Source organism: Drosophila guanche, unplaced genomic scaffold, assembly GCF_900245975.1.
Source record: "Drosophila guanche unplaced genomic scaffold, DGUA_6, whole genome shotgun sequence".
Taxonomy (NCBI): Eukaryota; Metazoa; Arthropoda; class Insecta; order Diptera; family Drosophilidae; genus Drosophila; species Drosophila guanche.
The window spans coordinates 947,706-957,738 of record NW_022995759.1 but is presented as its reverse complement, the minus strand read 5'-3'; the positions used below and the strand labels follow the sequence as shown (position 1 = coordinate 957,738).

Genomic DNA, 10,033 nt, shown 5'->3' with positions numbered 1-10,033 from the left:
CCTAATTCGGTAATCTGATAGATATGGTCCTCCCCTTCGTGGGGTCGGAAACGTTACAATATATAGTATTTAATCTTCGAGTACCGGGTATAAAAAATAAACACACTGACTATTATTACTTTATTGCAAAACTGACAGTTTAAATCTCGACTTAAGCCCAGTCAGGTGCGCTAAATATTCTTGCGACAAAGCGAAATATAAAAGTTATTTCAAAAAAAATACCAAAGAAATATATGCAAAATAGTCATACAGATAAAGCGATATTTTTGACAAAAATATATTTTTTGAAATATCGATATTTCTAATATATTCACATCTCTAGTGCTTCGTTGTATGGTTGTATGGTGTATTGTAGTTCGGCTTTTTTGCACATTCGGTGAAGTGAGTGAGGTCTATTTTTCTATTAAAATAAGCAATGCATTACTAGCATCTTTGGAATCAAGAACTCAGTAAGAGACTGGATAAGTGAAAAATTCAGCATGATATGTAAACAGTGCTCGCTCAAAAAATATGAACAGCCAAGTGTGAAGCGTTCATTTCCAGCATTGCCATGTGCAAATAAATTGTAGCGCATATAGTTGCTTTCGCTGTATATCAATTATTTTGGTATTTTTAGTTTGGAAAAGCACCTACCGAAGTGTGCCCATTTCATGGCAGCTTGCTTTTGTTTGCTATGTAGTCAATGTGAGAATGTAAAACTGTAAGCCGCGGTATTTTTAACAATTACCGAAAAATTCCAATTTTCCGGCATGGAACTGCACGGTCACACTGCGGGTCATAAAATAAAATGCATATATTTTGGATTATTTTCAGGTGTATTCGCGGTTTTTTATGAACAAGAATGTATCCTGGATTCGTTTCAATTTAACATTATTGGAATTATCTAGTGTACAGTTTAAAATAACGCCACAACATGGAGAGTTCAGATTTCGCTGGGTCAAAGAAAGGAGGAATAGCTACAGCTATATCAGCTGCATCCGAAGATCTGAGCAAGGATCAGACTTGGCATTCGGAGGGGCAAACATCCAATGATATGGATACAGAGGAAAGTTTACGAGAAAGCAGTGTAGCCACGAACTTGTCCGGCTTTCGTTGGAAACGTGTTCTCAATCCGACAGGACCACAGCCGCGACCGAGACACGGGCATCGTGCCATAAATATAAAGGAGCTTATGGTTGTCTTTGGCGGTGGAAATGAAGGAATTGTTGACGAATTGCATGTTTACAACACAGGTATTTTGAGTCTGCTAACATAGTTTACAACGATATGTAATAAAGCATTTTCTCACTAAAACCTTTCGTATCGTGTATATGATCACATTGCAGTTACGAATCAATGGTACGTTCCAGTGCTCAAAGGAGATGTTCCCAATGGATGCGCTGCTTATGGTTTTGTTGTTGAGGGAACGCGGATGTTTGTTTTCGGTGGGATGATTGAATACGGAAAGTACTCAAACGAACTTTATGAACTCCAAGCGACCAAGTGGGAGTGGAGAAAAATGTACCCTGAATCTCCAGACAACGGCGTGTCACCTTGTCCACGCTTGGGGCACAGTTTCACAATGGTTGGCGAAAAGATTTTTCTTTTTGGTGGCCTTGCAAATGAATCAGACGACCCAAAAAACAATATTCCAAAGTAAATAATAGTTTCACTAGCCTGTGGACAGTGTAAAAAATATTTTTGTATTTGACCAGATACTTGAATGATTTGTACATACTGGACACACGAGGAGTTCACAGTCACAATGGTAAATGGATTATACCAAAAACATACGGCGACAGTCCGCCACCCCGTGAGTCCCACACCGGTATTTCGTTTTCAAGTAAAAACACTGGAAAATTGAACCTATTAATTTACGGAGGAATGAGTGGCTGTCGTTTGGGAGACTTATGGCTGCTCGACATTGGTAATATTCTTTTACGTTATTAGAACTAACCCAAGTGTTCTCATGTAATCGATAATCTTCAGATTCAATGACTTGGTCCAAACCGCGCACACTAGGACAAGCGCCTCTGCCGCGCTCATTACATAGCTCAACAATGATTGCCAACAAAATGTATGTTTTTGGAGGATGGGTTCCCTTGGTAATCAATGATTCGAAGTCGACAACGGAGCGCGAATGGAAATGTACAAACACGCTTGCAGTCCTTGATTTGGGTACGTAAAAATATCATATGGACATACCATACATATTCTTATGTATGTTTGTGGGAGTGTTTATACCAGTATTGATTAGGGCTTGTAAAAGGTACAAAAAATATAAAGAAAGATTGGTATAGGTATAGATAGGTCTTAGTTATAGGCTTCAAAAATATAGCTTTTGATTTTGTATTTTTAGTAAGTGTTAGTAAGCGTCCAACTATTTTTGCTCAACTGTTTTTCCAAATATGTATATTTGTGAATATGTATATATTGTGAACGATTCTCTAAACGTTGCTTAATTAATTCACCTAACACAAAAAATATAAAGAAGCAGGATATAATTTTTGTTTATTTTGACTGATTTGTGTTGCACATTTTGGAACAAATACTGCTCAAAAATTAATTTGAAAGCATTCAATCCGAGACGGTAAGCTAAAGCTAAGATCCGTTTCATAGCTGCAATTGTCATAAGCTACATATGCAAAAAAGTACGCGCTACATCTAATGGTTTAAAAACCAATGTCCATCTATGTACATGTAAATATTGTAAAATTTAATTCTGTAACTCTGCGTAACATTCTAAAATTAGTCATTAGTCTTAACTAAAGGAAGTAGCCACTTCAAATGAAATTCTTGATTCTGGCTTGATAATGAACCGATCAACATAACTTCAGATTTTCGGACATCACAGACATCAGATCCCCGACTAAGGGTCACATTGGATTATTATTATAGCCAGAAGGAAGAAAATAGTTTGAAGTGTCTACCCCCCACCCATCCAAGAGCTTTGTTTATTCTTTGCTAATTTTCTCTCGTTCGCACACTTCCTCGACAATAGACAAAAACAATAGAAGTTTAAAATGGATAATGTCATACGATTTTTTTGCACACGAATTTTTCTGCCTGGGTCTAGCGCTGGATATAGGCTCTCGACAAATGTATGTATGTGTGCACACGTATTCTACATCTCCTTGCATGTATAGGTTTGTTGAAAGTGGTTCATTCAAAACTTCAGTGAGTAAAAGCAAGTAGGGTATGCATTCGTGTGTCATGTCAATAAGCATATTTTTTTGAAGTAAGTAAGCATACATGCATAAATATTTACATATGTACGTGTAACCAGCAAACGATTTTCTCAAAATTTGTGATCTGCCTGAAATTTATTTACAGAAAATATATGATGATTTATTATTTCAAGTAATACATATCACGACAAAAATTAAATACGAAGATAGAGAATAAAAACTTTGTTTTCCAGTCAATAGAAAAATCATTTTTGAAGAAGTAGAAATTTCATGCTGTTTTTCTTGTGCGTACTCACACATTCAAGCGCTTTCTCATTTTAGACTTCTATGCTCTTATACATACATAGGTGAGGGGGTAGGTTTTTCGACGCTTGTCAAAATGTTGCTTGCAGTCATATACTTATACTTATATTGTCTTCGTCCGTACAGTGTGCGTCTCTGTGGAAGGGGCGAGCTAAAAAGCGTGTTGATTTGAGAATGCACATAGTAGCTTATATATGTATAAAAAAATTTAAATTCAAAAAAATCATAATGCATACATTAGAGTTATGAAGGCTACTCAACATTCCTCCTCGTTTTATTTTCCCTTTTTATACCCGGTATTCGAAAAGAAAATTGTGTTTGTGCACAAATACAGAATATATGTATGTAACACACAGAAGGAATCGTTTCCGACCTCATAAAGTATATATATTCTTGATCATCATCAATAGCCGAGTCGATTGAGCCTTGTCTGTCTGTCCGTCCGTCCTTCCGTCCGGCCGTCTTGTTGAGCGCCTGAATCTCAGAGACTATAAAAGCTAGAGAAACCAAATTTTGCATCCAGACTTCTGTATGCTCACACTGTTACAAGTGTATTTAAAAAATGAGCACAATTTTGAAGATAAAAGAAAACTAAAAACGCCATTCCGTAGGGAATGGCCATATCTATCAGATCACCAAGTTGGGATCCGATTGGATCATTATTATAGCCACAATGAAGAAATTAATTTGCAGTGGCTAAACCCACCCTGTTCCGCAACTTTTGTTGTTCTTTTCACATTCTCTCATTAACACTCTGCTTCACTCGGCCTCTGCCTCTGCCGTCCCTCTGCCTCTCCGACTTTTAACCCACCCCGTCCCGCAGCTTATATTTGTTTTTTTGTTTGTGTGTGTGCGCTGACTCTGCCTCTGCCGCGAGTCTGCAGTGTGGGTCTAGGGAAGGGGGGCGAGCTAAAGGAGCGTGTTGGTGTGAGAAGTGTTGTAGATGTAGATGACAGATGAAGAAAATATGTAAAATTTGACAAAACACCGCTAAGGTGCAGATGTAGTACTGAGTGCCGGGTATAAAAGTTGTGACGCGAAAGAAGCGTCTCACACGTCCCTTCTCGTCCCTTTTTTATTTTTTTATTTTTAAAATTTTTACATATTTTTAGACACTATGACCTGGGACAATGTCACCTTGGACACTGTGGAGGAAAACGTGCCACGGGCTCGTGCCGGCCACTGTGCTGTTGGCATCCAAAGTCGCCTATATGTGTGGTCGGGTCGGGATGGCTACCGCAAGGCATGGAACAACCAGGTTAGGGTGAGATATTCTCCTGTTTAACTTTTAAGAAACTATTTGCTTTCGAATTTAACCTATATATATGTACTAGCAAGGAAAGGAGATGTTTTAAAGTATATTGTATCTTTGTAACTCTTTTCCACACTACCATGGAGGTAAAGTTAAAGGCGCACTTGTTATACCCGGTGCTCGAAAAGTAAATAGGGTATATTGTATTTGTGGGGTATAACGGTTGTATGTAACACACAGAAGGAAACGTTTCCGACCCCATAAAGTATATATATATCAGCATCAATAGCGGAGTCTATTCCAGTCTGTCTGTCTGTCCGTCCGTCTTGTTGAGCGCCTGGATCTCAAAAGCTAGAGCCACCAAATTTTGCATTCAGACTACTATATGCTCACACTGTTACAAGTGTATTGCAAAAATGAGCCCGCCACCGCAAAAGGGCGAAAACCTCCCAAAGATACAATTTTGAAGATAAACGAAAACTAAAAACGCCATTCCGTAGGGAAGGACCATATCTATCAGATCACTAGCTAAAGGAGCGTGTTCGCGTGAAAAGTGTTGTAGATGTAGATGACAGATGAAGAAAAAATGTAAAATTTGACAAAAAATGCTAAAGTACAGATGTAGTACTGAGTGCCGGGTAAGAAGCGTCTCACACGTCCCTTCTCGTTTTTTTTTATTGTGGTGTACCCTATTGGAATTTTTATAATATCACATCAGTTATTTTACTATAAAATTCTTGGGTTTCAAGGAACTTCAGTCCGTATTGAAAAACTACTTTCTGTTGGTAATATTTTGTGGACCAGAGCGACTTCATAGACTTTCATTAAAAAAATGAATGTATAAGCTGTTGGATATTGATTTTAATAAAAGGCCTGCTTGGTTGAATCTATGTATGCATAAGCTGCAGGATGTTGATTTTAAAAAAAGGTCTTTACAAATAGGTATTTAGATCATAATAAATGAAATTTTACTCAATGCACTCTTATTTACAGGTTTGCTGCAAAGACCTCTGGTATTTGGAGGTTGCGAAACCTCTTTATGCAGTTAAAGTGGCACTAGTGCGCGCATCCACACATGCCCTTGAGCTGTCTTGGACTGCAACCACCTTCGCAGCAGCCTATGTGTTGCAGATTCAGAAAATTGAGCAAGCAGCACATACGAGCTCGAAGCAATCAGCTCAAAGTCTGGTGCAATATGGAACAACGTCTACAGTAGCTCCACCACCAAATGGCTCCGAAATTACACCGTCAGGTGTAGTTGAAGCGCCTGCTGCTGCTTTCAAGTGCGAAAAGAGTCAGATTTCATTGCTCCATCATGTGGCGGGGGCTACAAGCGCTACTGAAGCAACCGTTCAGCCAACCACATGTACAACGAAACCGGCATCTTTATTGGGAAATCTTGGTTTCACTGACATCTCGCAGTCTCCATCGCCAAACACACAATTGCAAATGAAACCAATCTCTCGATTATTAGTCGAAGCTGGCGGTGCTTCATTGAAATTAGAAAAGAGTGCGGGGCCAGTTAGCTCTTCAGAAGCCCTGGTGCAACCACTAACAACTGCGACTAAGACAGCATCTGCTTCCGTACTGACGAGCGTAGGATTCAATGACATGTTTCAATCGGTATCGACGAATACACAATTTCAAGGGAAGCCTGTAACAGCTGTGGCCGGAACTTCTTTTACTCTGCCAACATCAACGGTCGGTGTACAACCGCAGATATCTATAATCAGCAGTACTGCAACCACCAGTAGTAGCAGTGCCATGCTGCAAAAGTTTCGTCCCAGTCTAGCCCCTTCAAGGCCAGGTTCAACGACCACAGCAGCAGTAGCAATAGCAACTGGCGGTGACCCTATGTCTGTGCGCGTCTCTGGTTCGATGACATCGAATGTAGTGCTAAGCTCTACGGCTTCAAGTGGCAGCCTACGCCTCGTACCCAGCGTTACTGCATCTCAGACACTGCGGCTAGCATCCTCCCATGGCACTGGAGCAGGCACCGCAACTAATATAAAAACTGCACTGCCAAGCACTGCTGTTCAATCGCAGCATACGGGACAGGCAACAACGTCAATAGGTGGCAAGCAGTACTTTATTCAAAAGCCGCTAACCCTTGCTCCAAATGTGCAGCTGCAGTTTGTTAAAACAAGTGGTGGCGGTATGACGGTACAGACGCTGCCGAAGATGAACTTTAATATAGCCAAAGGCGCTTCTTCACAGGGTCTTTCAATAACAAATCAGCAGTTGTCTGCTGCCTCTGCCCAGATTCAGGTAAGCGTGAGGCAACCGCCACATAAAACGCAAAGCGTAAACACGTAACTGAAATGCTTTTTTTTATAGATCTCTTCTGGACAGCAAAAGTCATCGTCTCCGGCTGGCTCAACAGTTTCACCAATAGTAGGACAGACTACGCCTGGTAGCCAGCAACATAAATCTATTGTATCTGGCAACGTACTGAAGCTTGTTTCGCCCCACGCAATGGCCAGTGGTGGAAAATTGATCATGAAGAATTCAAACATTCTGCAAATGGGAAAGGTTACGCCAAATGTAATGGGCGGAAAGCCTGCTTTTGTTATAACAAACAAGCAGGGGACGCAGCTAGGCAACCAGCAGATCATTATTGTCACCACAGGCGGCAGTCTGCGAACCGTTCCTGCCAGCACTGTGATGAGCACAGCCGGGACAGGAACGGGGACAAGCATAGTTAGCATAGTGGGTTCCACGTCGACCACCACTAGTACATTGCAGGCGGTTGGTGGGCAACGAGCCATGATTTCCAACCAGAGTGGTGTCAAAATGATACGCAACATTTCATCAGCACCTGGATCAGTAGCTACTGGACAAAAACTGAGTAGTTCTCCTCTACAGCAAAAAACGGCTCTGTTTATAGGCGGCAAACCAGTCACGGTAATGAGCACGAATGCTGGAATTGCTGGTTCTAGCAGTAACTCAAATAAACTAGTGGTTTTGCCGGGGACAAGTGCGACAACCGTTGGTTCTACCACCACACTTAGCTCCAGAAAAAGCTTCGTTAACATTTTTAATGCCGGTGGTAATTCCCGTGCCCTAACTTTGGCGACCAAGAGCGTGCCAGCCAAGATTGTACAGTCGGCACAGGTTCAGATACAGAAGGCGGCCGTCTCCGAAAAGAGTATTCCGATTGTAAAAATAGGGGAAACTGATCCTATGGACGATATAATAGAGCAGTTGGATGGTGCTGGCGATCTATTACAAAAACATCCTACACCTGAAGCCCAAGCGAGATCTGAAGAGGGTGTAAATGAAGACAATGCCACATCAACGTCAACTTCAACATTAGGCCATTCTGAAGGCCCGTTAGCATCAAGTGGTTCAAGCGATAACAATCAAAGGCTAACTGACCACCAAGTGGGCATTGTTGAAGATACAACCGGCGTCAGCAGCACTACTGATGCTAGGGAAACTCCAGCAGAAATCACCGAAAGTGTTCATAGCGCTCAATCCGGGGAAGAGAAGATGACTAGCATTGAGTTTATGGTAAGTAGTGTTTTCTGATGTCCTGATGTATATTACTTTTGTTATTTTCAAAGGCCAAGCCTTCATCCTCGGACAGTACCTGCAGCAGGCCGACAACGTCTGAGACTGAAGCCGCCACTATACTAACAAACATAAAAGCTGGGGAGGCTTCAGTTTTGGGGAGCGGAGTAGTCGGTAAAGATCAGGCCATCTCTACTACTCGTGGTGCAGGAGACGATGGGACTCGAGATACAGACGGCGATTTTGGTCCAGGATCAAAGCCCATGGCCATGCCTCGTAAACCTCATCAACACCAAAATGGTTTGTTTCCTTTCGGGTATGACAGGGCACTGCATTGATATTCGTTTTATTTTCTTGTTATAGTGGATGGCTCACATTTGGAGGCATTAGCCTCAGCAGCTGTGATGCAAGCAGAAACGGCAGATGCAACCGCTTCGGTGAACACTATTCAAGCGGTTAAAAGTGTGTTCGAACGATCGGGAAGCGGCTCGGTAGCACAGATACCAATTGCAACTGCTGACAATCCACAAACCAATGTTTGTAGCTTGAACAATACCTTAAAGCAATCCCCTTTATTATTTTATATTGTCTGTTTTTTTAGGATCAACAAAATGCCATCGCCGTTGCAGTGCAAAACACATCGCAGGACGAAATCGAGAAATGGCAAACAGTGGGGGTATTCAAAGACCTCTCGCATACAGTTACCAGCTATATTGACTCAAAGTATTTCAACGATACTTTTCTCGAAAGCTTAGATGTCGACAACTTGCCGGACTTTAATCAATATCCACGCATAAGCTTAGATCCTGGAACAGCTTATCGCTTTCGTTTGGCTGCTATAAATTCATGTGGTCGCGGCGAATGGGGAGAGGTTTGATTTAATTTAGGTGTTTCATTTTATAGTTTTATCTGCTACCACATTTATCTATTTACAGATTTCCAGTTTTAAAACTTGTTTGCCCGGCTTCCCAGGTGCCCCATCGGCAATAAAGATTTCGAAGGACGTTAAGGAGGGTGCTCATTTAACATGGGAGCCGCCTCCGGCACAGAAAACAAAGGAGATAGTCGAGTACTCCGTATACCTTGCTGTAAAGCCCACGACCAAGGACAAGGCGCTAGCGTCGCCACAACTGGCTTTTGTGCGAGTATACGTAGGTGCAGCCAATCAGTGCACAGTTCCGAACGCCTCGCTTTCCAACGCTCATGTGGATTGCTCGAATAAGCCGGCTATTATATTCCGAATTGCAGCGCGCAACCAAAAGGGTTATGGACCAGCGACGCAAGTTAGGTGGCTGCAGGGTAATTACAAATTTTTAGTTTTATTTTAAAATGTCCAATAAATTTAAATGATTAATGAACTTTTTGTAGATCCTGCTACAACTAAACTACAGACGCCCCTCAACGCGCCAAGTTTAAAGCGTGCTCAGGACAAGACTTTCAGTGGCACTGGCAGCTCGGCAAATTCGTACTGTTCGCCGCAAAAGCGAGGGCGTAGCGGGGGCTTGCCAAATTGATCATATATTTAGCTATAGTATATATATAGTTGTAGAAATTTAGGGATATGTCATCATAAAGATTTACAGTAATATAACTGCAACCGCCGCAAAAAATTAAAATTAAAATCGAACCCATTTCAGATGTATATATATATTATATATATGTATGTATATATACTATATATATTTAATGTATCGATTAGAGCGTTGTTGTCGGTGTGAATGATGCGTATAGATCTTAAAAAAATTGATATATAAGATGTTCATTAAATTCGAGTAAGAAAACAACAAAATGAGAGTTA

At 41.1% G+C, this 10,033-nt stretch overlaps 1 protein-coding gene across 3 annotated transcripts; it reads left to right on the top strand.

Annotated features, from left to right (window-relative positions):
- Nucleotides 1-305: 305 nt before the first annotated feature.
- LOC117590606 (host cell factor) lies at nucleotides 306-9,886 on the top strand. Of its 3 annotated transcripts, none has more exons than XM_034283390.1 (13): nucleotides 306-449; nucleotides 814-1,232; nucleotides 1,326-1,635; nucleotides 1,695-1,906; nucleotides 1,969-2,157; nucleotides 4,583-4,728; nucleotides 5,716-6,990; nucleotides 7,060-8,235; nucleotides 8,289-8,535; nucleotides 8,599-8,771; nucleotides 8,837-9,106; nucleotides 9,171-9,534; nucleotides 9,604-9,886. In XM_034283390.1, the coding sequence occupies exons 2-13, from the start codon at nucleotides 914-916 to the stop codon at nucleotides 9,747-9,749; spliced, it is 4,827 nt and encodes a 1,608-aa protein (XP_034139281.1). In that variant the 5' UTR covers nucleotides 306-449; nucleotides 814-913; the 3' UTR covers nucleotides 9,750-9,886. The 3 variants fall into 3 exon arrangements, with proteins under 3 accessions (XP_034139281.1, XP_034139279.1, XP_034139280.1); XM_034283388.1 differs by having other exon boundaries at nucleotides 4,583-4,734; XM_034283389.1 differs by having other exon boundaries at nucleotides 325-381; nucleotides 4,583-4,734.
- Nucleotides 9,887-10,033: the final 147 nt, after the last annotated feature.

Excerpts from the sequence above, each read along its gene's own strand:
- LOC117590606 (XM_034283388.1), top strand. The coding sequence starts at position 914 with ATGGAGAGTTCAGATTTCGCTGGGTCAAAGAAAGGAGGAATAGCTACA. Across the intron at positions 1,636-1,694 it reads CCAAAAAACAATATTCCAAA|ATACTTGAATGATTTGTACA; the intron begins GTAAATAATAGT and ends GTATTTGACCAG. Across the intron at positions 8,536-8,598 it reads ACCTCATCAACACCAAAATG|TGGATGGCTCACATTTGGAG; the intron begins GTTTGTTTCCTT and ends TTCTTGTTATAG.